This window comes from Aulonocara sp. 'chitande type north' Nkhata Bay, linkage group LG6 (assembly GCF_057382095.1).
Source record: "Aulonocara sp. 'chitande type north' Nkhata Bay isolate Kocher_YH1m ecotype deep benthic linkage group LG6, A_spYH_male_GT1.1, whole genome shotgun sequence".
Classification (NCBI taxonomy): domain Eukaryota; kingdom Metazoa; phylum Chordata; class Actinopteri; order Cichliformes; family Cichlidae; genus Aulonocara; species Aulonocara sp. 'chitande type north' Nkhata Bay.
Window position 1 is genome coordinate 13,274,562 of NC_141349.1, and position 27,665 is coordinate 13,302,226.

General features: G+C 39.5%; 2 protein-coding genes across 8 annotated transcripts; one reads left to right on the forward strand and one right to left on the reverse strand.

Moving 5' to 3' along the window:
• Positions 1 to 3,363: 3,363 nt before the first annotated feature.
• LOC147327419 (lysophosphatidic acid receptor 2-like) lies at positions 3,364 to 25,442 on the forward strand. 5 transcript variants are annotated; one of them, XR_015129846.1, is made up of 6 exons: positions 3,364 to 3,751; positions 14,527 to 14,993; positions 15,403 to 15,897; positions 17,821 to 18,080; positions 23,418 to 23,573; positions 23,697 to 25,441. XR_015129846.1 is itself a non-coding variant. In XM_086295026.1 (6 exons), the coding sequence occupies exons 3-6, from the start codon at positions 14,747 to 14,749 to the stop codon at positions 23,514 to 23,516; spliced, it is 1,101 nt and encodes a 366-aa protein (XP_086151152.1). In that variant the 5' UTR covers positions 3,364 to 3,751; positions 13,908 to 14,279; positions 14,527 to 14,746; the 3' UTR covers positions 23,517 to 25,442. The 5 variants fall into 5 exon arrangements, 4 of the variants coding, with proteins under 4 accessions (XP_086151152.1, XP_086151153.1, XP_086151151.1 ...); XM_086295026.1 differs by adding an exon at positions 13,908 to 14,279 and having other exon boundaries at positions 23,418 to 25,442; XM_086295027.1 differs by adding an exon at positions 13,908 to 14,197 and having other exon boundaries at positions 23,418 to 25,442.
• Positions 24,010 to 27,507, reverse strand: LOC147327420 (uncharacterized). Of its 3 annotated transcripts, none has more exons than XM_086295030.1 (2): positions 27,332 to 27,507; positions 24,010 to 25,739 (listed from the first exon to the last, which is right to left on the reverse strand). In XM_086295030.1, the coding sequence occupies exons 1-2, from the start codon at positions 27,343 to 27,345 to the stop codon at positions 25,244 to 25,246; spliced, it is 510 nt and encodes a 169-aa protein (XP_086151156.1). In that variant the 5' UTR covers positions 27,346 to 27,507; the 3' UTR covers positions 24,010 to 25,243. The 3 variants fall into 3 exon arrangements, 1 of the variants encoding a protein (XP_086151156.1); XR_015129847.1 differs by lacking the exon at positions 27,332 to 27,507 and adding an exon at positions 27,206 to 27,318 and having other exon boundaries at positions 25,600 to 25,739; XR_015129848.1 differs by lacking the exon at positions 27,332 to 27,507 and adding an exon at positions 27,093 to 27,227 and having other exon boundaries at positions 25,603 to 25,739.
• Between the last annotated feature and the right edge of the window lie 158 nt (positions 27,508 to 27,665).

The following is a 27,665-nucleotide window of genomic DNA, read 5'->3' on the forward strand; positions in this document are numbered from 1 at the left end:
CTCTACAGAAAGTTCTCTTTTTTACCCAATGTGTCCACAGTATGAAATTTCCACAGGAAACTTTCTGTGAATTCACAAAAACGTCCTGTTTAAAGTCCAAAAAGTCACACTGACAGATTTCTTTCATTAACTCCAGCAGCGTTTGTACTGTTGTCATGTATAAAAACATACTGTTGAAACCTCTTTTTCTTATGTTAAGATATTGCAGGGGTTAAATGCATGGTTACATTTCTTTACACTGTGTGAAAGGGGAGTTTCACTGTTACGGCCCCAAAATACAAAATTAGTTAAACAGCCTCGGTTTAGACTATAATAAACACAATACTGGCTGAAATCCACACTTTATCTGCAAAACAGTTTATACCTCATCAAAAAACTGTATGAAAAGCACAAAACATCCAATCAGGTCGCCCTCCCTCTGGATTCCCCAGCTCTCCATATCCTAAAAGATTACCACTCTGAGATTGGTTGCTTTTTATTGGTTACCGGCACAGAATTGCTATTATCACTGCAGAGCTGAAGAGCCAAGAGATCTTACAGGATATGTGCGATAATCACATTTCCCCAAAATTTCAATCAGCTGTGAATGAATCTTATTGCTGAATTTGTGAGACAAGCCCTGTTTTCTTGCCACTGTTTAATGTCCACTTACCAGGAAATCTGCTGTAAAACATAACTCATAGTGCAGTAACACAAAATTTCAACCATTAAATTTAATATCATACTGCTCTGGCCTGCTGGTAACCTTGGCCTGCTCTGTGTTACACCATAATATTAGAGATTTGTTAGAGTTTGCACACTGTCAAACAGGTGCGGAAGAAACAGACGGCAATCGGCATCCTTTTCTCTATGACTACGGCATACCCAGCCTCCGGCCAGCTGCCTCTGACACTGGGAGGAAATAAGGAAATGGAGGAGCCCAATACAGCTAACTGGAAACTGTGAGTGCTGGAACAACCACACACTGGACACACATTGTGAAATGCAACCCGCCTAATAAGGAAAGCAGATTGAACATGCTGAAGAAACATGTCTGAACCATTTCTCACATCCTAACCAACCACAAAGTGGGTCACTGGTGTAAACAGGAAGGGGTATTCAATTTGCCATGTGTCTTCTGTCTCTGTCTTTGTGCAGTCTTTCTTTTAGTTCCTCCTTATCTTTTCCCTTCTTTATTCTCATCTTATTTCCATTATAAGGTTGTTTGTACTTTTGATAGTCCCTCTGGAGCACCAAAAAAATTAATGCAGTGATCCTCAGTGCAAACAATTGATCTTCAGCTATACGTTCGCCTAGTCTACTCCTAAACAGCAGAAGACATTCTGACACTCTTTAGTCAGTTTCGGGCATTAAGCCAGAAACATACACTTAACCTGTTAGCCCACTTGTGTACGTGGAGGTTTCTGTGCTCATTATAACTGTACAAAACAGAAGCTTGAGGTAATCCAAGGTACCATTTTTTTACTTGAATACTTTTTTATTAGATTAACTGAGAGGTCAAAGGAAGTATGATCTGCGCCCAATGTGCTCATGCAAAGTTTAAGGCGGGATGCTAATCCACAGACTGTATAAAAAAGCGCTACTAAAGGCCTCATTTTGAGGCCTCGAGGTTTTGCAGATATGAAACATGAACATAGACCCTGTGACATCATCCAGTGGTTTTGTACTCCATATTTTGAAGGGTTTCAAAAACCAGAAATTTCAAAACTTCTACTTTCAAAGAGTTTGAGTGCTAAGTTTTTAGCTAACCCTAGCATGTAACACTAGCAATATATGGATGTAGCGGTCGACATCCATATATTGTATGGGTGTGACACACACACTGCAACACACACCTGCTAATTAGTGTTAACTAACAGCAATTCCTGGAATTTCACTCACCAAAACTAAAGCACCAACTTCCTGGACCAATATCACAAACACAAGCGAGAGTTCCAGCTCAATTATAAAGGTGAGGCCTAGCAGACACTGCAAGTCAAAGTAGTCAATCAAAGTGGCCGGCACGCAAATGTTAAGCCTTGGTAAGCATTAAAAAGGTGAGCTTTTAAAAAAAATCCCATCCTGTGTGGTTTTTACGAAGTAAAAATTAGCACCAAATACTTTGGGGGCCTTTTTGGGGTGTTCTTTTGGAGCCAGCCTCAAGTGGTCATCAGAGGAACTGCAGTTTTTTTTTGCCACTTCCACTTTGGCCAAATTTGCAGTTATAGATTTGAGACTGAGTAAATATACAACATGCATATGACTTCCCATACGGTAACAAAATATATTTTGAAATATATTTTGAAATACATTTCAAAATATATTTCAAAATACAATTGAAAATTAATTAAAAATCTTTCAAAAGTATATTTTACCCTTCATATATTTCAGTCAAAGAAAACACATTCACATATAACAACTGAGAATCTTTATTTGATATCTAAAACAAACATAGCATATAAATCAAGCTAGGAACATACATTATACAACATTATTCTTATAACATGCTTAAACATGCTTAAACATTCTAAAATTATATACATATAATATCATTAGTTAATCATTAAGCGTGTAATCATTAGTTATTATTAATCTCTGGCTCTCTTTCACAGTGTGCATTTTGTCCTGTTGGAACAAATGAAAAAAAAAACTGAATTGAAACTGATCAACAAAGTAATTGAGAAAGATCAAAAATAATAAACTAATTCACAAAGGAAGAAAAAAAATCAGAGGAACTCAGCTGTCTTGGTTGCAAAGATTGACTGAGGTTTACACAGCTTTAATTACTTTGAGCCTTTACTACTACAATACATCAGACGTGACAGACACATCCAGCCTTAAAGCTCACTACAAACCACGTGATCATTTACAGTTCACCTGCTACTTTAGTTTATATCAGGGGTGTCAAACATAAGGCCCAGGTGCCAAAATCAGCTCAGCAGAGACTACAATGTGGCCCACTGAAAAGCTTTGCTTTTATTATTATTATTATTATTATTATTATTATTATTATTAATGTGAAAGAGGGAATAGAATTTAAACTTTTAACTGTTTCTGTCGTACGTTTCACAGGTTTTTCTATTGATTAATTATGCCAGAAACGTTTCTGCAAATGTTCCACTATAGAAAAAACATTATGAACAAGCTACCTGAACTTGTGTAATTTTACACATTGCAGTTGTTTTTCTTACATGAAGATATCTCGGGTATTATGATGTAAAATTAGCTCCACATCCCTGGTTTTTATCTGCCGCCTGAGTAGCGTCCTTGCCCACTCTGTCAATCACTCTGACGCTCCGCTCTCATTGGCTGACATGCCCCACCGCCAGCCAAACAGGGTGGATACCAAAAACGCGCAGGTTGGCAGAAGGAACGACCAAAAAGCTCCAAGCTGCTCGTTTAGTAGAACGAGTTGGAACAAACGAGGGAGCGGCTGCCGCGCCTTGTGTACGCCTCCTGGGACAGAGTTACTGCGCACAGGTAACAAATGCTAAGCCCACCGGAAGCGAAACAAAAGTTCGAGTAAAGATGACGCAGAAGACCGAGCGTATTTAACTTTGTGAGACTCAAAAGTAAAAGGTGGACTTGAGCCTCGATAGAAACAGAAAAAAACCCATATCATAGTAGTTTTTTCGGCCCTCTGTTTTTGTGGGGTTTTTCCTTTTTTTTCACTTTTGCTTTGTGAGCTGGGGAGGAGTTCTCAGGTGCGAAAACAAGCAAAGATCTAACCTGGATAACTATACCTGCTGGAGGCGTTCACAGACGACTAAAGGTGAGTTCAAACTCGTCTCCCGCTCCACATTCACACTTCTTCTGTATTAAAAAAAATTCAGCGGAGGGCGACGAGTTTGAAATGCGCGCCCGGGGAGAAGAGAAATGTTTGTACGGTGCTTCATTGTTTCCTCCGTGCGGAGGTCGCGACTCCCGTGAGCGTGCGAAGGTATCTGCGCGGAAGGAGTCTGGAGCTCATTACCTTACGGAGAAGCAGCCGTTCCCTTTTTTCTTTTTAATGCAGCTAAGCAGTTTTGCCACGCTTACTACGAGGGCAGTGTTAACTTTCTTCCAAAGTAAAACAACCATTTTTCTTCCCTCTGCCTTTATTTTCCCGGATATCTACACAGCACACTGCATATGCAAATAGAAAAGGAAAGAAAACGCCAAACGCACATTTACAGCACAGGTGTCGCCTACAGGAAAACAGCCCTGCAATAAAGTTAAACTGTTCCGTCTGTGGACACAGTGTTACGGCGTGTTCACTTCACAGAGTTAGTGTTGAGTTTACAGTAAGTCCCAAAAAGCGAAAGCAGCAAATCTGCATACGAAAAGCTTCACTTCAGGACCAGAGTACTGAGACAAAGTAAAACTGTATCTGTGCCTCTTCATAAACCACCATAAAGTTAACATCTCTGGTCTGCTTATTTTCTGATCCATCGCTCATTTGTACACTCTAACAAGGTGTCAGAAAGTATTAAACCTTTCTTTTTTTTCCTGTTTAGTTTGACTAAGTTATTTTGGAGGGAGGGCTGTTCACATTATTCAATTCAGAGGTATAGAAAAAGCACTGATTTGTTTTTGTACTGAGTTTGAACGGCTGTGTCAGTGTTCATATGAAAGATGTGACAGGACAAACCTTATTTTGTGAATGTTAAATGGACTGGTTCTTGTATAGTGCTTTTCTACTCTACTCAAGCACTTTATTACACCTGGCCTGTCAGCTGAGGTTTGAATTGACATGACATGCTAATGATCACTGCATCGAAAGCATGTTTTTCACAAGTTAAAAAGAAAACGCCAAAAGAAACAAACCTATTGAATCCCAGTCTTAAACATGCAGTAAACACACACCACCTCAAACTTGTATATACATTTTAAATGACATTCCTGATCCAGTCTCACTATTTATGCATATCAGCAGTGCATGTCCTCTGTCTTTATTACAAGATATTCACTTGGGCTTTAAAAACAAACAAAAATAAGATTACAGGAAATGCTAATTATGGGAATGAAGATTTAAAGAAAAACAAGGGTTAAGGGGGGGGTGTTAAAAACAGCTTAAGTTTTAAAAGTGAAACAAAGACTGGATCAGTCATATCAGGAGAAACAAGCAGCTGTCTGTGCGTGTGTCTGGGTGATTAAAGTGCTAAAGGTAATCTCCATATAGGTGACACATGGTGAGTGGTGTCAATACTTCACAGTAGAAGAGAGGGGGTCCTGTGGAGAGAAGTACAATCTCAGTTTTACCTGGAATCAGAGGTCACAAACACAATCAATTGTGTCTGCCTACACCGTCGTATTGGTTTCAGCTATTGTGGGGGTGCATGCATTTCCTAGTACTGTTTCCTATTCTAAAGAAAGGCTGGCTGAAGTCAATAAGCTAAGACTCTTTCTTTAGGGAGAAAGAGGGCAACACTGAGGGGAGGAGGGAGAAAAGGCCTTGGGTGTGGCTCCCCTCGTAATGACCAGTTTCCATTCAAACCGGTGTTTACTGATCCCGTCGAGTCCTTTCACGCACAAACACAGACACACGATGCATGAAAACTCACAGGCTGCGTGCGCGCGCACACACACACACAGTGGTCAAGTTTAGAGGAATGCGCAAAAGTCTTAATTAGGCGTGCAGGAAATGCTGTAATTGAATGTTAGCCGGTGGTGACAGTTGGTTGGTCTTTGTTCTAATGCAAGCTGGTTTGTTGTCGTGAACTTGTGTGTTCAGGTCACAAGTATCAGTTGTAAACCCACTAAGACAACAGAAAATGTGGGAAGGGGAAACTGCTAAATGTATGTGTGAATGGAGGGGGAGGGTATGAGACTGTAACCCACAACTTCCTAACATCAGCTTCTTTCTCCTTTTCACATGTCAAGTATTAGTTTGGCATACTTACTCGTATGCCTAACGATTTCCGGTGTGTGTTCAGAACTGTAGCTGCTGTTACAGCTTAAGCTCGACTTAAGCTGACCAAGTTTTACTTTTGGTCTTTAGAGTGAGCCTGTAATAATACTTTATTTTTGTAGTGTTTATCAGATAATTGTATTATCTTTATGTAATAATAATAATAATAATAATAATAATAATAATAATAATAATAATAATAAAAATTTCAACATAAAGTGCATTTTTATTTTCTTAAAAAAGGCAGAAACAAAAGGTTATTTGACCAGCTTCACCTTTAAACTCCGAGTAACCTTAGCCAGCATTCTTTTGTAAATTAAGCTAAAACAGTGATCATCAAACACTTTAGTGCAAAAAACAACAAACTCATTGGACTCACAATACCTCCATGCTTATTTATTGTCTGTCTCTTTCAGCCAGTTATTTAGACAAACTAGCCTGTTCACATTTTCAGAGCTCAAGGCAGATCTCTCTTTTTTGTTACTATGTATTTTGCAAGTGAGAACAGTCTCTCCCATGGGACAGAAGTGGCAGGACTAACCAAATACTTGCAGACCAGGACTGACATCTGTGGGTAGGTCCCTGCTCGACTGGAACACAGGGCTCATCTGAATCAGTAGCACACTTTCTAACCCCCTGTCTTCTACCACTGATACTAGTCTACAGTCAAGAGAATTTGTAAGTTTGTCTGATGTTGACTTAGTAATTTTGGTCCTGAAGCCAGTCATTTCATCAAGTTTGGCCTGCCGACAACTTTTGTTGGTACTCAAACTGCTAACTCTAACAGCTCCCACAGTTTCTGTGCTGCATTTAGATGGTGCCATAAAGTTAAAGTGCTTCAGTGCTATGCAAACTCTGTTTGCACAAAACCACGCTTTTATCAAGGCTTCTGTTGGATAGACTGTAGAAATTAAATTTGCCTTCGTTCAGTCCTAGCAACACGCTTTCTTCTGATTCTGCTGGGTTTTTTTGGGGGGGGGGTTTTGTAGCTGTGTGTGTCACTGTAATCGGTATACCAGGAAATCATGCATTAACAAAAGTTCCCCTTTGCTTGAAATGTAAAGTGCGATTAAATATGTTAATTTTTTTTCACACAATGTTTTTTCAAATGAATCACAATTAACGCATTAAATTCCCACCCCTAATTTTTACATTCTTGAACATTCGTCCAGAAGTTTGACATAAAAGGACAAAAGTAGTCACGTGTGAATGAGTACCATTACTGAGTATATATTTTAAAATGTTTTTTTTTTTTTTTTTTTTTAAAGTCTTAATGACCACATGGGAAAATATGTATTCCCTGACCGGTTGTCAAGTAGTTGCTGGAGGTTGCTGGCTAACACTAGGAACAAGAACCTTCTTGTTATTGCTTTGATCGTTAGCTGACTGCAGTGTTCACCTTTACACCACGTTCCAAATTATAATGCAAATTGTGTTTAAGTGTCATAAAGATTAAATACGTTGTTGTTCAAATAAACCCATGGATGGAATCATGTCTCAGAGCTCTTTGGATGATTGAAATCAATCTCGGACACCTATGATTATTAGTTTGCCAGGTGAGCCCAATTAAAGCAAAAACTACTAAAGAAGGATGTTCCACATTATTAAGCAGACCACCATTTTCAAGCAATATAGGAAAGAAAAAGGATATTTCACAAAAACTTAAGTGTGATCACCATAATGTTCAGAGATTTGTGGCTGAGTCAGAACACACATGGGTTCGTGCAGATAAAGGGACAATGATGAAGGTTTCTGCCAGACAAATACGTCAGATTAAGAGAGCAGCTGCTAAAAGGCCGTTACAAAGCAGCAAACGCATATTTGAAGCTGCTGGTGCCTCTGGAGCCCTGCGAACATCAAGGTGTAGGATCCTCCAGAGACTTGCAGTTGTGCATAAACCTTATATTTGGCCACCCCTAACCAATGCTCACAAGCTGAAACAGCTGCAGTGGGCCTCGAACTACAAGAAGACTAGTTTTCAAACAGTCTTGTTCACTGATGAGTGCAGTGCAACCCTGGATGGTCCAGATGGATGCAGTGGTGGATGGTTGGTGGACGGCCACCATGTCTCAACAAGGCTGCAACGTCAGCAAGGAGGTGGTGGAGTGTTTTGAGCCGGAATCACAGGGAGAGAGCTGGTCGGCCCCTTTTGGGTCCCTGAAGGTGTGAAAATGACCTCTGCAAAGTATGTGGAGTTTCTGACTGACCACTTTCTTCCATGGTAGAAAGAGAAGAACTGTGCCTTCTGCAACAAAACCATCTTCATGCAAGACAATGCACCATCTTATGCTACAAGGAATACCTCTGCATCATTGGCTGCTATCGGCATAAAAAGAGAGAAGCTCATGGTGTGACCCCCAGTCTTCCCTGAACTCAACCCTATTGAGAACCTTTGGAGCATCCTCAAAAAAAAAAAAATTGAGTGTGGGATGCAGTTCACATCCAAACAGCAGCTCTGGGAGGCTATTCTGACATCCTGCAAAGACATTCAAGTAGAAACTTTCCAAAAACTTGCAAGTTCCATGGATGCAAGAATTGTAAAACTGCTATCAAATAAGGGGTCCTATGTTAATATATAACTTGACCTCTTAAGATGTTTTTGATTGAAATAGCTTTTGATTTCAGTAAAATTGATCTACTAATGCTGCAAATTCAACAAATGACCATTTTCAGTTCTCTACAACCTATAAAATGTTTCAAAACTCTGTGCGTAATAATTTGGAACAGTGCATTTTAAGTTTTTTATTTTTGAGAAACGTACTGTTTTCATTGGCAGTTTTGTTGAGTAACATTTGAATTATACTCTAATGGTTGATGACTCAAAAATTATGCCAATCGGCCAACCACGCTAAAGCCATTGTCACATGTCCGTTATTAGACTGCGGGATAGTAACACTTACTTTTTAAATGTACAGGGAGTGCAGAATTGTTAGGCAAGTTGTATTTTTGAGGAATAATTTTATTATTGAACAACAACCATGTTCTCAATGAACCCAAAAAACTCATTAATATCAAAGCTGAATGTTTTTGGAAGTAGTTTTTAGTTTGTTTTTAGTTTTAGCTATTTTAGGGGGATATCTGTGTGTGCAGGTGACTATTACTGTGCATAATTATTAGGCAACTTAACAAAAAACAAATATATACCCATTTCAATTATTTATTTTTACCAGTGAAACCAATATAACATCTCCACATTCACAAATATACATTTCTGACATTCAAAAACAAAACAAAAACAAATCAGCGACCAATATAGCCACCTTTCTTTGCAAGGACACTCAAAAGCCTGCCGTCCATGGATTCTGTCGGTGTTTTGATCTGTTCACCATCAACATTGCGTGCAGCAGCAACCACAGCCTCCCAGACACTGTTCAGAGAGGTGTACTGTTTTCCCTCCTTGTAAATCTCACATTTGATGATGGACCACAGGTTCTCAATGGGGTTCAGATCAGGTGAACAAGGTGGCCATGTCATTAGTTTTTCTTCTTTTATACCCTTTCTTGCCAGCCACGCTGTGGAGTACTTGGACGCGTGTGATGGAGCATTGTCCTGCATGAAAATCATGTTTTTCTTGAAGGATGCAGACTTCTTCCTGTACCACTGCTTGAAGAAGGTGTCTTCCAGAAACTGGCAGTAGGACTGGGAGTTGAGCTTGACTCCATCCTCAACCCGAAAAGGCCCCACAAGCTCATCTTTGATGATACCAGCCCAAACCAGTACTCCACCTCCACCTTGCTGGCGTCTGAGTCAGACTGGAGCTCTCTGCCCTTTACCAATCCAGCCACGGGCCCATCCATCTGGCCCATCAAGACTCACTCTCATTTCATCAGTCCATAAAACCTTAGAAAAACCAGTCTTGAGATATTTCTTGGCCCAGTCTTGACGTTTCAGCTTGTGTGTCTTGTTCAGTGGTGGTCGTCTTTCAGCCTTTCTTACCTTGGCCATGTCTCTGAGTATTGCACACCTTGTGCTTTTGGGCACTCCAGTGATGTTGCAGCTCTGAAATATGGCCAAACTGGTGGCAAGTGGCATCTTGGCGGCTGCACGCTTGACTTTTCTCAGTTCATGGGCAGTTATTTTGCGCCTTGGTTTTTCCACACGCTTCTTGCGACCCTGTTGACTATTTTGAATGAAACGCTTGATTGTTCGATGATCAAGCTTCAGAAGCTTTGCAATTTTGAGACTGCTGCATCCCTCTGCAAGATATCTCACTATTTTTGACTTTTCTGAGCCTGTCAAGTCCTTCTTTTGACCCATTTTGCCAAAGGAAAGGACGTTGCCTAATAATTATGCACACCTGATATAGGGTGTTGATGTCATTAGACCACACCCCTTCTCATTACAGAGATGCACATCACCTAATATGCTTAATTGGTAGTAGGCTTTCGAGCCTATACAGCTTGGAGTAAGACAACATGCATGAAGATGATGATGTGGACAAAATACTCATTTGCCTAATAATTCTGCACTCCCTGTATTCTGTTTGATGTTTCAGCCGTCTAATGTGCAGTCAGCAGCTTTTGAAACAACCAGCACTGAGCATTCATGCTACAGTAAAATGACCAGTTTTAAAATGTTTATATTTTTAACAAATCTAAGTAATATTTTGCAGCATTAACTTCCTGTCTTACAAGATATGACAGTGTTGCAGTTTCCGGTAAATTTCAACATTTCTATTATCACCATTTTCCCATCATCTGATAACTTTTTTTTTTTTTTTTTTTTTTTTTTTTTTTTTAAATTTGAACATGCAGACAGTCTGAAGAGGAAAGCCCAGCTTATAAGATGAAGTTGATATCCGCCGTTGCATGTTATCTCCAATGAGGGTTTTAGACTTTGCTGAGCCAGCTAACATTGTGTTGAGCTAACCTTTATGTACCCGTCTACAACCTAGACCAGAGTTGCTGCAACAGATTTACTATTATTTCTCAATTTGTGTGAGTAGCAAGCTCTTATTAGTGCATCAGTTTGATATTTTGGGAAATGACACAAAAAGTCTGGCCATTAAACTGTCCTACATACAAAAAAGTGTTAAATCTTATTTTTACACTTTACATCAGATGAGACAACACGATTTGTTGGTGAGCATTAGCAGTGTGCCTTTAGCTTCACTTTTACAGTACAGAAGTATTATCAACTTAGTGGTATTTTTTTAGTTACCTAATTCTGAAAATGCTGTCAGTTTCCTTTTAGGCAGCAAGTTTTTATTTTTATTATTTGTCTACCAGATATTCACTCTCGCCAACTTGAGGCAGACTATTCAGTAACTTCTCACTGACTAGTCACTTACTTTGTGTGTCCTCTGTATAACCTTGGTCACATAGCAGCATGTCTGTTGTGCCTAAAACGGTGTAGAAAATGCGATGAGCACTTCAGTTGTGGCACATCATGTGACAGCAGCTGCTTAGTGCAGCTTAAGATGCACTTTGCACTGAAGCGTTGTGGTTTTGTGCTTTTTTGAAATAGGAAAATACAAATTCGCAGAACTGTCAGCCGTAGTGCTCAAGGTGCCTTCTGAAATCAAGGTATGTTTGCAGGTGAAACTTAAATGGCAGTTGGACATCTAATTATGACTTAAGAGCTCGTCTTTTTATTAATATCTTTGGCTCAATGCACATGTAAACATTTCGATGTCAATTGCAGACTAATGTTGGGCTTTTACAAACAGAGTTGGCCAATGTGATTATGCATTTAAAATAAGGAGTGGACTTGTCCACTTAGTACAATGGGTAAAATTAAAGTATGACTTTAAAACACAAATCCAACAATGAGAACTTTTTTTTTTTTTTTTTTTTTTAAAGCTGCAGCTGCTGGCCGTATGTAGTCGAGGTAGTATTGCATTCATAAAGGGAATAGCATCCTTCTTACCTTCCTGTTGCTCGCCACAAATTTGTGATGTTGTTCGGTGAGTTTCAGACACATTCCCATGCACACCACTGTTTCACTACTTTTAACCATTTGGATCCTTCCACATTCTGTCACCACAGGGATAGAATGTGGAAAGGCTTTTTTTTTTCTTTTTTAATTTCCTCACCTGTTTTAATTTGTTGCCTCGATCAAAAATTGAACCCTCTTTCCTGCAGTGGTCTCATCCATCACTTCATTTCCAACCTGTGACGTTTGCACTCCCGCTGCATTTCTCACATTTTTAATTTGGCATTTCTTTCCACACATCCTTGGTAGGAGAACGGGTCACTAAGGGTGTGTGTGTGTGTGTGTGTGTGTGTGTTTGGATTAAGATTGAGTTACATAGCTGGATTGTGTAATTGTGAGGTGTGTCTCTTCTGCAGGGAGCAGCTCTGCTGTTTCCATTGTTGGGAGAGTTGAACTTGGAACTGACGGCACTGCGGTGTTGTCGTGCAGTGCTGCGTTTCACAGGAGAGTGGAGACTGTGCGAGGTTGTGCTGCTGACTCAACAATAAGAGCACACTGTGCAGCATGTACAGGTTTACCCTAAATAAGGGATTAGTCAGTTGTTGGCTGCGTTTTGATCTGGGCTGTGTTTGGTTTCAGTTACAATCATTTAAAGCCTTGCCTGTTCTTGTTGTGACATGTCAGATAGGAGTTACTCAGTCGTAGTATATGAACGTAGTGTATAACGTTGCTTTTCTTACAAATCAAGGTTTTCTGGCTTGTACAGGGCAAAGTTACTTACGATGTGATTCTGTGGTAAATGTATAGATCCTTATTTCTATTTTTTGCCAAAAAAAGCTAACAACCTTTTCGTTGGGGCTTCAAACCTTAACCTTAAAGCTTACGTGCTGGAGACGGCTCAGTAGCTAAGGATGCGTTAGATAAGTTGATTAATCAGATAGTTAATGCAAGAAATGCCACTCGCGTATTTCAACAAAGCTGATTAGATGTGCACGTAGTCTGAGATGTTCTGAACAACAACAACAAAAAAGTGATGCGACTCGCTTCCAGCAATTACTTCTCTGATAATGTAAATTGATTTCAGTTCAATTGAACAGGAAAATAGTTGCTGTGCACTCAAACTTATTTTCTGCAGCACGACACTGAAGCATCAGAGGACTGAAAGGGGAGGTGACCTGTTTATCCACAGCTTGCGTGGGGGCAAATCTTGCATACTGCTTTATCTTTGTTGGCTGGGTCAACTTTATTATCGCAGCTTAGCCCTGTTTGGGAACAGCGTTATCTTTCTAGGATTATAAAATAAGTGTGTGTTCGGAAACTGCCCTCTGAGTGCATGCTTTGTAGTGCATTGTAATAGGTCATGTCAACATGTCTGCATTAGTTTAACAGGAAGAAGAGCCTCTGTATTTTTGATAATATTGGAACGTCACATGTCAGGATAATCTATTTAGATGCTGCCTTCAGTACATAGATTTGATGAAGGTTAGTGGCGTTAATAAAGTGCTCATTTGTATTGGTGCAAAGTCAGTTTGAACTTGCTGCCCTACCTTTTCACTGTGAAAGAATATAACGGCAAAAAGCAGGATGTTTTCTTTTCTTTAAACGCTCAGTAGGGGTGTTTAGTTTATTTAGGTGATTTTAATGAATTATTTATTGATACCTTACAATTTTCATTCCATATTAGGTATCACATTTTGTTTGGCCACTAGATACAAAAAGCTTTTCTGGTGATTTAACCCCAACCTGGGGGGGGGAGTCCAGTGCTTTTACCGCTATAGTGCTGTATATCTCTGTACAAGGGCGTCTAGAAATGGTTTGTTCGCACTGGTGTTTGACTCTGTTAAGACAGCGCAAATGCATAGATGTTCTGACTGTAATTTGAGCTTGACCTGTGATGGACGGCAACACCGGGATAAGCTACAAGGGACAAAAGCCACAGCTATTTTGCATGATAAACATATTTGTCACTGTTTTCCAGTAATAGTCTGATTTATAGCCATAGTAAAATTCCCCTGTTAACATCTATAATTGTCCTTTGTGCAGAGCAGACCAAAGTAAAGTAGTTTGGCCATAATGCACAGAACCACATATGGATAAAAACCAAACATGTATTTGCTCAAACGCGGTGGTGGTGGAGTTGTGTTGATTTATTTTTTTTTTTTAGATGTGGACACCTTGCAGTTCCCGAGTTGACCACGTACTCATCAGTATACCAAAGTATTCTAGAGTCAAATGTGAGGTCATATGACAGCCAGCACTGAGTGATGCAACCGCACAATGATCCCAAGCACAGCCGGTTACTTTTGTTGGAAAAGGAAAAAAGAATCGAGGTGTCGCAATGGTTCAGTCAAAGTCCAGACCTCAACCTGACCGGGAATTAAAGAGAGCGGAAATGACTGCCTGCAAGCTGCAATGAACTGAAACAACCATGTAAAGAAATTCCTACACTGTGATGTGAGAGACTAATAAAGTAAAATGGCAAATCATGACTTTAAGTTATAAGGTCTACTTAGTATTTACCTCATCTTTAGACCTGGTAAATACTTGGTTATTTTGTCATCCAAATATTGCTTTACTTCCTTCTTACCTTAATCTTGTCAAACTATATTATTTTAAATGTTTATTCTCTAAATGCTAAAAATTTTAAGTTAAATATTTGCTGTCTATGTTGGATATCATTTCACTATGACCAGTTTCTGTAGTTTGTTAATAAATGCTTATCACTGATTTTGAACTGTTATGCATAATTTAATGTTTGCTCAAACTTACTACTTTTTCTCCAGAATGTAGATGTGCATCCAGAGAAGTCCCCAGGCTTTCAGACGTCTGGATAACTCCAGTCCTCACCTGCACAGCTAATGGCATGCCGATCTCCAAACCTCCCAATGTGGCAAGTGTCAGTGGTGCCCTAATCCTCCTCCTTCTACTCTGCGTCTGCAACACCACCCTACTCTTTCTACTCATCAACGTTTTTCTCATCCCACACCCCGCTCACGCCTCAGGATGGGTAACATAACCGGTACCTGCCATGACAATGAGACCATCGACTTTTTCTACAACAACAGTGGAAAAGCCATTAATACTCAATGGAAAAAGCGTGACGTTCTTATTGTCACGCTGGGCTTGATTGTTTGCTTCATTGTTATTTTTTCCAACTTTTTGGTAGTAGCGGCCATTTTCAAAAACAGACGGTTTCACTTTCCCATCTACTACTTGTTGGGTAATATGGCTTTGGCAGACCTTTTTGCAGGTAAATTTTTTTCCATTTATTTTTGTAAAACCATTTGTGAAATAACTTAAGTTCACAGAAAACCCTTCACAAAGAGAAAGTAGAGCAAAATAGAAACACATTCTCACAGTTGTTTCCATTGAAAAGCAACAGTGATCTCTTAAACGCAAACCATGAATGCCAAGTTGGGGATTCTTGGACAGTCAGGCAACCTTTTGAGTTTGATTTAATAGTACTCCTGACTATTTCAACTAAGTTTGTACTGATCACAGCGATAGCATGTTACCGCGATGAGTCTCTGACATCCTCATATTTCATGTAAAGATTGTTCATTGTCCTGCTCTGGTAACAACGATAGACTCTACTCAGAATGTAACAGTGTAAATAGTTTACCTCTGTTTAAAAGATCTCCTCACTTTCCTCCTCCTAGGTTTTGCGTATCTCCACATGATGTTTCATACTGGTCCCTGGACTATAAAGCTATCACCGAACCAGTGGTTTACTCGTCAGGGGTTGATAAATACCAGCCTGACAGCCTCGGTCCTCAACCTCCTATTCGTGGCTGTGGAGCGCCACCAGACTATCTTCAACGTCCAGCTACACAGCAGCATGAGCACTCGGCGTGTTTTCATAGTCATGGTGTTAATTTGGCTGGTGGCAATAATCATGGGCCTCGTTCCCCAAATGGGTTGGAACTGCACGTGCCATCTAAGTGAATGCTCCACCATGGCACCGCTATACCACCGCAGCTTCCTGATATTCTGGGCCGTTCTTAACTTGATGACCTTCTCCATCATGGTGGCCGTATATACCCGGATCTTTCTTTATGTGAGGCACAAGGGCAGGCAGATGTCACAGCACACTTCGACGACAAGACAGAGAGAAACCATGATGAACCTGATGAAGACAGTCTCCATGATCCTGGGTAAGGGAGTGCACACAATACATATCAAGTCAAATAGTTATGTTTGGGAGATAACTTTGCGTTTTTAGCTTCATTTAAAAACATCACGCTAACAGAAAAGCTTTTGAAGAACCCAAAATGATGATAAAGCGTGTGCCGACCTCAGCACGGCAGCCAGGCCGGTTCCTGTTACCTGTTCACTGCTTTTGAACAGGTAAAAAAAGCAGCGATGAGCAGTCGGGCTGCATCCTCCATTTCTACCTGTTCATGTTTCTACAGTAGAATCACCATGGAGATCACTTTAAAATATCTTTGAACTGGTTTTCAGATTTTCTTTGTGTTGCTTATTTTGTGAAAACACTAAAAGAAAGCTCTTACATGTGTACTCATTAGGACAGGGATTTGTGTCAGTGCATTGCACTGTAGCCTAAGGTTTGTATTGTTAACTGGTAATTATGAGAATGCATTATGGACTAACATGAAAATAATAATAACAAGTTTTAGACTGCTCTCTGGCAAGTAATTACCGTAATATATATTGTAGAGTGTCTACCTTACAATATGAAATGAAACGCCTTGAAGGTGACTGTGATTTGGTGCTATATAAATACATTGAATTACTTTTGAGAAAATAATGGGGTGTGTGTGTGCTGAACATTTGTTGTGAAGGACTCACAACCAACCAACCAAAACATTCCAAACGATGTGATGCTAATTCACTCCCGAATATTAAAAATCTCTGTGTGCAAGGGACGAGGCTGAAAATCACTGACCTGTAAATCAGTTCAGTTTGTTCTCACGCTTAACTCTGTCACAGTGTAGACACCAGTCTGTCCTCTGCTTCACTCAACACACTGACATACTTGAAGTAGCAACTTGGAGTGAGCATTCAAACTATTTCTGGATGAAAACCACGGCTTCAGATTTGGAGGTGTAGATTCTCATCCTGATCACTTTGCAATCAACTGCAAACTATCACAGTGCAAGCTGAAGGTCACCACCTGATGGCCAACACAACAGCATCTGTGAAAGGCAGAGATGAGATCCTGAGACAACCATGGCTGTGCGTGGAAATTCTATTGATGATAAAAATTATGAACACTAAGTGTACATAATTTAAGTGACTAAGTGATCGCAGTGCAAACCATTGCCATCTACTGAATTCTACTGAAAGTTTAGTTGGAGAAAGTTGCAGAGGATAAAGTTTCCCGGGAAACGTTTATCTTGATCAAACACAGCCAGCCTTCTCGGCCCGTGCAAGCTCGTCTCTTTTCTTGTCTGTTCCTGTAAAAATAGGCTTTACACACACATTACCTCCTCTCTTCCTGGTACTGATTTCTTCTTATTTTCTAATCTAGTCTTTCTCCTTTGCTGCTCTACTCTCACTGTCTCATTCTGATTTATTTTGATTTCAATTAAATTCCTCCAAATTTACCCCCCCCCCCCCCCCTAAAAAAAAAAAAGAAAACGCCAAACAAAAAAACCCCCACAAGTGTTTGTCCCGTCACTCAGCAGCCAGGATTCAGTTGCTCTGGCATGTAAGGAAGTTGAGGAAAAGCCAGAGCATGTCCTGACAGGGAGCTGCATAGTTTTGTTAGCATGACAGAAAACTGCTCGTTTCTGCCTGCATGACACTGCTGACAATTTGTACCTGCGAGCAACATCATCAAGACAGTGAGGACATTTCCTCATTTTATCATTCTGAGAGACACATAAAGCCACTATGCACCTGAGTGTGTGGTCTCACATCCTTTAACTGTTTTTGCAGCTGGTAGTTTTGCATATATTAGTGCTGAGCATGCTACCAAAGTCTGCAGATATTATACAGAACAGACTACTGAACTGGCTAATCTGTGTGGTGTGTGTGTTCCCTCATATGCTTCCCCCTACCCTTAGAAATTAACAGAGTTGTAAAGAATTTCTTTCTCCCCCCTGACTCTGTAGGCTGCTTTGTGGTCTGCTGGACACCCGCACTGGTTGTGCTGCTGCTCGATGGTCTGAACTGTGACAGGAGTTTGGTGCTAGGCCCCGAGAAATACTGTCTGGTGCTGGCAGAGTGCAACTCCTTCGTCAACCCCATCATCTACTGCTTCAGGGACCAAGACATGAGGAGGACCTTCAAGGAGATCCTGTGCTGCAACTGGTCTCAGAGGCACAAGAACAGAGGCTTCTCTGAAGTTAAATTTCACACCGTGGAGCAAGAGGTACTGTCCGAGAGCAATGGAATCAATGACAGCAATCACAATCAAAACAAGCACATGCTCTAAGGACTGTTTATGATTTTAGGCCACTTGGTATCATGCTGACTGTAGTCAGATGATCTGTCCATCTAAATATTTTGAGAGAGATGTGCGACAGCAGCGTAGCTGAATGTGGCTCGTTGTTGTTTTGTTTTTTTTGTTTGTTTTTTTATCTATCTATATATCCATTAGGGGTGCAACGATACACAAAATTCACGGTTCGGTTCGATACTTTGGTGTCACGGTTCGATATTTTTTCAATACAAAAAAATGTTCATGCTTTTTTAATTTGTCATTTATTAAAATTCTAAATGTATATTTTAACTCAAACGTACAGTTTTTAAATTTAATGTTGCTGAAACAACAAAGGGATAAAATAATAAATCTATCTGATCGAGAAATCACTCATCTTTGGAAAAAGAGAGTTTATTACAGAGAAATGGCTCTTTCCAAAATAAAAGCTATACTATACGCTTCTTCTGGGCTATATTCTCAGCAGCATATTAAACATATCAGGTCCCCATAAGGAGAATCCTGTGCTAACGGCTGTCTAAATGATTCGGGTAAAGTTTGTAGCATGAGTGCTTGTTGTTTTTGTCTGCTTCCACTTGTCTTTGCACTAGGATGATGTCGACGTAAATGTGCGGTCATATTAATTTTGTTCCCACTAGTGCTGTCAGCACTAGTGGGAACTGGAATGACGTTAACGCCACAACACGGCAAATCTCCGTTAACGAGCTACCGCGGATCGCCCCGTGCATGGGGCTGGCGCAAACTGCACTAACGCAGTAGTTCCCACCCATGTAATTGAGCATTGCGTGGCACATCCGACATACTGTTTTACTTTTGTCCATGACGCGCTTACCTTCAGGGTCATACTTCACATGAAGACCAAAATAGTTCCAAAGGCCAGATCTGACTGAGGGTGGGGGAGGTTCAATATGCCATGGTGCAACGAGCTTAGCTTCTGTCTTGCTAGCTTGCGCTGCGCTCAGTGGATCTGCGCTCGACAGTGCAGCCTAGGCGGAATAGTTGAACGCAGATCCACTGAGCTCCCAACACAGACAGTATCGTAAGAAGAAAAGTTGATAAAATAAATTAAAAATTTTGTATTGTTCATACATATGCGTACCGAACCGAAAGCACTGTATCGAACGGTTCAATATCGATATGAGTATCGTTGCACCCCTAATATCCATATAGATAGATAGATAGATATTTGTTGTTTAATTTCCTGAATGTCATGCCTGCAAAAAGTCCAGTTTGTGCCAGGTTTTCAGTCTATATACACACAGTTTACACACTGCATCCAGTAGTTTCATCCATCTGTCAGTGAGACCTGGCAAATCGGCAACATGCGACACAAATCAGGGAAGAGCAGACACAGCTAGTCTTTGCGCAGGCAGGCTGATCAGTTAGGTGTCCGATGTTTTTGTTTGTTTTTATTCTTATTGTCACTTCAGTGCTTCTTACTGCAAAGAGCTGAAAAGACTCGTTAATTAATTACTTATATGTAAAATGTTGCAGAACCTCTCAACATCTCCCTCCAGTTAAAATTGAACAACAGGTTAGAAGCAGTTTGATCAGAGCCAGCTGCATAAAACTGTAAATGCAGCATGCAGGGATAGTCTGTAAAGTGCTTCACATTACTGTCTCCACTCAGTTATACTGAGAACTTGGGTTGCGGAAAGATAACTTTTTAATTATTAGTAGTATTATTGTTGTTGTGGCTTACTTTTTCCTTTTTTTTTTTTTTTTTTTTTTTTTGGTGCATATTTTGGGGAAGTTTCTATTAGGAAAAACCACGTATCTTCACTGTAGTGCTCACTTCCCCAGTCAAAGCCTTTGTGCTGTTTTTTCTTTTTTCATATATTCAGCTGAGAGCTTGTCTATGGTTGTATTATGTGAAAATTGTATTAGTCTTTAGAAGTGCACCAGAAGCCACAAGCACAGCGTTAATGTGCACTTTGCATACATGTGAGTTATTGTGTTCTTGTCTGTCTGAGCGATTGTAAACAAATGTGCTTTTTTTTGTTGCGCTGTAGTATCAGTGTTGACTGGTCCAAGAGATGGTTTAGTTCATGGCGATTGGTCACATCACAGCATTTATTGAGGCGTAAACAAACACTGCACTTGTAGAATTTCTTTTAGTAAGGATGTGAGAAAAAACACATTCAGAGAAAACCTCCAACAGAGGTCCAAAACACAGAACTCATTCAACACAGTGACTTTGTGTCAAATGTTCCATAACTTAAACTTTGATATTCTACAATGTTTCTTTTTTTTATTATTATTATTTTTTAATCTAGGATCTGTTGGTTGTGTGCTTCTTTCAGTTCTTGTTTCTCACACTTTAATCCTGCCACTAAATTCTCTGTGGGGATTTGTGGCAGACTGTGTCAGTCAGTAATGCGGAAACTGGTAAAGCAAATGGCCTTTCTGTTTCTGTTCAGCTCACAGTTGCAGACTCGTCACCATCATTCAGAAATCCCCCACTTCTTTTGTGTGTGCGCGTTGCACCTGGCCAAATCAGACTAAACGATGATTTATGTGGGGTCTTGTTTGCGACTGCTTTGCATTTACCTTCCGTTTCACTGTCAAATGTAAGCCGACTTTGCTAACTTTGGTATTAAATCTGAAAACGTGCGACATCTAAACCCATGCTCGAATGTGTACCGCACGTGTTGAGAGAGTACACACTGCTGTGTGATGCTGTTGATGGAGGAGGTCAAGAGCTGAAGAGTTGACAAGTGGGTGGAAGCTGGGAAGAAAGAGGCACACAGCCAAAGAGCGATGAAAGTGTTGGAATGCGAGCTAAAGACAGAAACAACAGGGCTGCAAAAATGTTATGTTGAGTTTGTTCATTGTTCAGTTGACTCTACAAAATGTTGGGAAAACTAAAGATTTACCTAAATAGCTACACAGTGCTGTAGGCAGTTTTTCTGTGTAAAAACAAAATTCAAAAATTAAGACGCAAACATAATTCACAAATTGACACTTAAAGTATTTTGTGAAGGGGAAAAAAAGGAAAAAAAAAACTCTGTCACTGTAAATGAGATACATGACCTTTTTTTTTTTTTTTTTTTTTTTTTTTTTTTTTTTTTAATATTCAAAACATTTCATTTATTCTACAGACAGGCACAATTAAACCCAACGTTTAGCTTCATCATTATTAGGATTTTTATGCGTGATATCTGTTTGTAGACTTATATAATTGTATGTAATTATACATGTATATTGCATATTGAGGTAGGATCAAATGAGTTTACCTTTAAGTCTGTACCAACCCTTTCTTTGTCTCATTATTGTTTAAAGTGCATTTTGTTGTTATAGTCAACATAGTCATGTTCAAAATAAATCAATCGTTCAGTGAAAAAAAATAAAGTATTTTGTAAATAGCCACTTTATTAGCCACTTAGCATGCTAATTAACTGCCACCAGTAGGGACATTACTGTATAAGCTTTCCTGTGTGTCAGTAGTGCTGAAATAAGCGTCTTTGACTGGATGTCTTATAGGAGTGCCAAAAATTATATTAATAATTGTTGATCATGCTGAAATTCTGTCTCAACATCTGTTAAACATGGACACTAAAACAAAATTGAAAAAGAAAACAGGCAAACATGTATTCTGATAGATTTTAAGTTGCTACAATGATTTTAGACAGACTTTCAGGCTATTGGTGCAATTAACTGCACAGCAAGTCATGCTAGTTGTTAGATTATTCCATTCAAAAGTCCACCAACACAACTTTTTTTTTTTTTTTTTTTTTTAATTTAAATTTGGAGTCTTTGCGGACTTACTGTCTTGGAATTGGCGTCAAGTGTCCATTTGAAGAACTGCAGTTTTTGGCACTTCGGCACTGACTTTATTTTTGCGTCACAAAGTTTGTTGCTTAGTAAGAAACTCCTAGCCCTAACCCTAACCCTCCCATTTAGGTTTCTGATTTGCCGTCGTTAATATTTAAGCTCGATATCGCAAACTTCAAAGCTTAGAATTACGGTTTGAACCTTCAGTTCTGTCTTAACCTGTTCAAAATTTGGTTGTGTATGCGCAAAACATCTGTGTTCACACTGTGTCCCATCATTCATGCAGAATAAAGGCCACAAATATAATTCCATGCATATGCACTTTTATCCAGCCACCAAATTTTCCAGGCCAACTTTTTAACCGAAGGTCAAGGAGTGACCTTCACATAGCTCCTCAAAATCCCAATCAGTGAGGTTAAATCACCTCTCTGCCTTATGCTATAAACAGATTTGGTAATTACCCAAATGCCTGGAATTATCCTGTTGCCTGATGCAACTATTACTCTAGTTTATGCTGACCGTAACATTTCTGTGTCCTGCGTGCACTTCATTAATCCATGTGTTTTGTAGCTTGTGTTGTGGTAGTGTTTAAACCAGTCCAGATGTGTGTTGGTGGTTAGCGGGTCATGCTTCTTGCCACATTTCCTCTGACTCGTTACTCTGGCATGTGTGTTCAAAGAATACATTCTCGGTACAGAGGAAGTGCTGCAAGGAGTGTGTTATCTTGTTAGTGTGCACATGCATTCTTGAGTGAGAAATAATTCACAGAAACATTGTCTTTGTTTTTTTTGGGGGGGGGGGACATAAAGATCAAAGAGAGGCATTTGGGCCACTGAAAGGAAGTTGCATCTTTAATAGAGCGCGTTAACTGTAAGCGCTCTCAAAGAGCACAGCATTGTGTCTGTTTATACATATATATCCTAATTATACCTCTTGTCATTTAGATTTTAATTAAATCAAAGTTTTAACCGATTGTTATATTATAGGCGTACTTTTTTGTTTTTGTTTTTTCCTTGGTGTTGTTCCAGCAATTCAGGAAGTTTTTTACGTGATTTTTGGGCTTTTTTTGTTTTGTTTTAAATTTTGTACATTGTTACAACTAATAAGAATAAATGCACCATCTGTGTACGTCTGCAATTTGTTTGGTCGTGTGTGTCTGTTGCTTTGCGGTAACTGCTGAAATTTGCAATTTAGAAACATGGCAGGTCGTGTGGAAACGCTCCTTTGGGTATGAACATGAAATTCATCTCTTTCTAACTGCTTGTTTGTTTGTGGGTTTTATTTTTTATTTTTTGCTAGTTTTCATATGACTAACCCACCCACCTCCCCCCTCTCTATTTTTCACATTCTCCCCGTTGCATCTAATCCCCATTTCTTATCATTGTCATGATTTTTTTTTTTTGTTAATAATTTTTAAACCCTTCACCCTCCTGGTTCTTTGACCTTATTTTCAGTTTCTCACACTCTTGTCTGTTTCTCCACCTTTGTCTCTAGAATGGTAAGTCTCGTATCCCCAAGGCGAAAGAGAGGAGCAACGGGGCGCCTCTCATCCGTGCCAGCTCAGAGGACATCCCTGCAAGTCTGATTAACTGAGACCAGCTGAGAAATTTCGAGGCATGCACACATACATATCTAAGTGAACTTATCTGTGTATGTACACAAAAATGAGCCTTGAGCTGGTTCTTCAAGGATTATGTAGATTTTTTTTTTTTTTTTTTTTTTTTTTTTTTTTTTTTTTTTATATAAAGGGTTTTACCTCTGCTGTGGGTTTAGTTTCTGCAGCTACTGGTAGAAGAGATACACTCTTTGGCTGGAAGCTTCATAACAGCAGCTTGATCTTCTCATTTAAACACAAGCCCGCCATCAACACCTCCCCTGCACAGACGCGTACACATTGTTGGGATCACTTGGACAACATGGGAGACACACGTGAGAGTTTCCTGTTGAGACATGAGTGACTCGGCAGTTTTTTGTTGTTGTTTTGTTTTTGTTTTTTTGTTTTTTTTTTTTCCCCCTCAGTGACAACAGTGATGGAAGAGCAACACCTGGAAAGCTACACAGCAGACCGTGGAATAAATGTGTGAAAATGTGCAATCATAAAGAATGCGCTCTGTGCTTTAGTTATGAGCCACACAAGAGTAGTTTGCTGGCTACTCTTAGCTTAAGTTAATGTGATCCAAGTTGTTACCACTAGTGCAGTAAGTCCTCCTTAATAAATTTCGGGGTGTTTATTTAATTGCATGACCAGAAAGCTTTTTGTGATTTTGTGTGTGTGTGTGTGTGTGTGTGTGTGTGTGTGTGTGTGAGAGAGAGAGAATGTGAATAAAATACTAGAAACATGACTTTTATAACGTGGATTGATTTAAAAAGTAAACAGTAAAGTCCTGGAGGATGGATTTTATTGGCCTGTGTTATTTTGAGTAAACAGTCAGCTGTTGTGTATGCAGATATAGTTTCAGACAGGGGCCCAATGGCCACTCTGAGGGCATTAATAAGTATTTTAGTAACATTAAAGTTATAGATTAATCAGGTTTGATATTTTTAAACTAGTTCAAAGATTTAAAACTATTTTAGTGGGTTTCTTACACTTTTTGTCCAATCAGCAGCACTTTTTTTTTTTTTTTTTTTTTTTCTCTTGCTAACATTTGTAGATGGTGTTCCTGTCACAAATGTTATATGGATTGTTGTTGTTTTTAAATCCCTCAAGGTATACGTGCCTGTTATGACGCACAGTTTTCGTTTTCTTTTATTCGTCAAAATGAGCGCCGTGCCTTGTAAATCTACAGCCAGTGAAAAATGTGGTTACAAATGTTGCGTTTCTTTTTAATATACAGCCAGTGTGATATAAGAATGAGATGCAAGTTGTTGTTTTTATTTATAGTTTTTTTTTCCACTCACTGCATGCTGCTTGTGTTTGCATAATGTAAATTGTCTCTGCTCAGTGGAAACAATGTTCACTTACAATGTTTGTCATAGAAATATACAACTTAAATTTGCAATGACATTGTAATGGTTGATATTGTAACAGTATTCAGTAGTAATTTACGGGGGGATGAAGCCCATCATTTGTCAGCAGGATGATAATCCACAAATGTTTTTATTGCTGAGTAAAGTGAGTAAAGCTTTTGAGTAAAATATTGCAGCTGATTAATATTGATTTTTGGGAGAAACTGACATGTTTAAAAGAACCGTTGACGGCTGTAACATGTTTTCTGCCATTATAATCTGCTCTCTGAGTGATGCCATTAAAAACGTGTATCTTGCTGACTGTGGCCTGTTTACAGAGTTGTCACGTCTTCCTTCCAGAATGGAGGCGGTTGTTATCTGTTTGCAGCTGGACGAATGGATCGTATGATCTCATTGAGTTTCTTTTTAGGCACCTTTGCCTCACTTGTTGGATCATTTGCCTTATTTTCCTTAGATCGAGGAACAGTGTCTGTCTGACTGGTAATGTCTTTCTTCTCATCCTTGGAAAGTTTCTTTTTTATTTGCTCTCCAACTCTTTCCAGCCCCCCTTTGTCCTTCTCCTTCCTTCCCGGTGAACCAGTTTGACTCGTCTCTTTCTTTGTGTAATCCATCGAGAGTCCTTTCAGCAATGTCGGCACTTTGTTTGCTGTCAGTGACGGTTTCTTCTTGGAATGCTTGTCCTTCCTCGACTTTTTCACACTCAGTTTGTCCAGCGACAGAGCGTTCTTTTTGCGTTTCTTATGAGGCAGCACCCTCTTCAGTTGACTCCAGGTCTTTTTCAGAGGTGATTTCTTCTTCTTCTTCGGCCAAAAGATGGTTGTTTTTGAGGAGGAGCCACCCATTGCTGACCTGCAGGAAGAAGTAAAATGTGATCAGCACAAACGCACAAGTTTGTTCTGGCAGCTTTTTACAACAGTTTAACACAGCTATAAATATACCTCATACATAATACCTAAACAATTTGAAAGCTAGATTTTAAGATTGTTTAAATAAAAACTCCTAACGTGTAACTGTGTCTTGATGCATGCGCAGTCATCCAGGTAAGAATGTGTAAGTATATTTGGAGTTTTGGGATAAGCAAAATTTGAAAACATCAGCAGGGTCATTCCAAGCTGATGGTGGTTAAATGTATTTCAGTGTTAGGTCTTAGAAAAGGGCTGTATTTGATTATTACCTACTCATCTGGTTAATTTGATTATATTACAGAGTTTAGTTCTCAGTCAAGGAGAAAGTTAATTAATGATGGTGATCTAAGGTAAAGACGCCCAACAAGGCTCAACATCCTCTAGTGGGCTCCTGCCCAGCACTGTGACAGCTGATTGGCAGTTACCATAAAATACCAGAAGTGGCAGCTCCACCATTGGAGCCAGGTGGAACCTCAGACTGTCCAGGAGCTAAGTGATGCCCTGATCCAGCTGGGGGGGTGCATCTGTTGTCTCATTGGGTGCATGCTACAATGTTATAAGGCATGTGTACAAGCACGTGAGGGCAAGACAAATTTGAGTTACTGCAAGTAAATTTCAGTAGAGTGGACTAGCCTGCATAGTTTTTCCACTTTGATATTCAGTATCTTTAACTTCAGCCCTCTGTAGTTTCCTTTCCTTCATAACACATGATCCAGTCCGTATCAGTATAGATATCCAGAAGATTTTATTTTTTATTTTTTATTTTTTTTACAATTGAGATCTGATGTCTTTAAGTGTTCCTTTAATTTTTTGACCAGTGTAAATATAGATAGGTATTTATATAGGTGTAGATATACAGAAATATAGTGTGCTTTTAAATTTCTAGTTTGGTGATTTATATGAATAGTATGGTAATTTCACAAGCCATATATGGAAATTACCATACTATTCACAGACCAGAAACCACACATTGAAGATGTGTTGATTACACTTTCCTGTCACATTTACTTAGGGTTAGGGTTTAAGGTTTCACTCAAAATGCACATATAAATAGTATCACTGTTCAAACTAATGTTACTCCACTCTGGACTATCACTTCAGTCTCTGCTATTTGCAACAATGACTGTCACAATAAGTAGCTTTGGTAGTAGAAGTACAACAGAAAGAGTTATCAAAACTGACAACTTTTATATTTCAAAAGGTAAAAGAAGTATAACAAAGATCAGTTCCTCTTCATACTATATTATCTGATACTAAAACCTCCAGGCAGAAAGCCAGGGTAATGAAGTCTACGTACCGCGAGTGCTCTCCACAGTCAGACCGAACAAATGTTTTGGATGACTTTCTGTGTCGTCTGTGCCGAGTTTAAACCTGAGACTTGCTTATAACGAACATTTACACAACACTTACCCTTATGGAAAGTCTCTTAAGAATCAACATCAGATAACACCGCTGTCCTCCTGACTGTGACAAAGACTGGGCTTTTTTCATGTGATCATGCACCAAACACAGACAGAAAAACCTGGAAGAACCAACCTGTTCTGTGACATTCTCCAGAGCTGACTCTGCTTGTGTTTCTGCTATGTCAAAGAGGCATGTCTCCCTCTTAAAAATCCATTTTGGACACTTATGAATATGACATGTATGTTTGCTGATTACAGTTTTGCACTTACACAACTGTCCATTTACATTTAACCGGAGTGCCCTGTGGATCAATGTTGAACTTTGTGCTTTTCTGTTTGGGTTTTTTTTTTCTTTTTGGATGAACTTCAACAACAACTGAGCACAATGTCAAGCACCCCCTCACCCTGGGTCCTGTGTCACAGAAGGTTTGAACTGAAATAAAACGGAAGCTCGCTGATCCAGAAGA

Bases quoted from the DNA above. Each gene is read 5' to 3' on its own strand.
- LOC147327419 (XM_086295026.1), top strand. From the start codon at position 14,747: ATGGGTAACATAACCGGTACCTGCCATGACAATGAGACCATCGACTTT. The intron at 14,994-15,402 runs GTAAATTTTTTT...TCCTCCTCCTAG, and splicing joins TTTGGCAGACCTTTTTGCAG to GTTTTGCGTATCTCCACATG. The intron at 18,081-23,417 runs GTACTGTCCGAG...CTTTGTCTCTAG, and splicing joins TTCACACCGTGGAGCAAGAG to AATGGTAAGTCTCGTATCCC.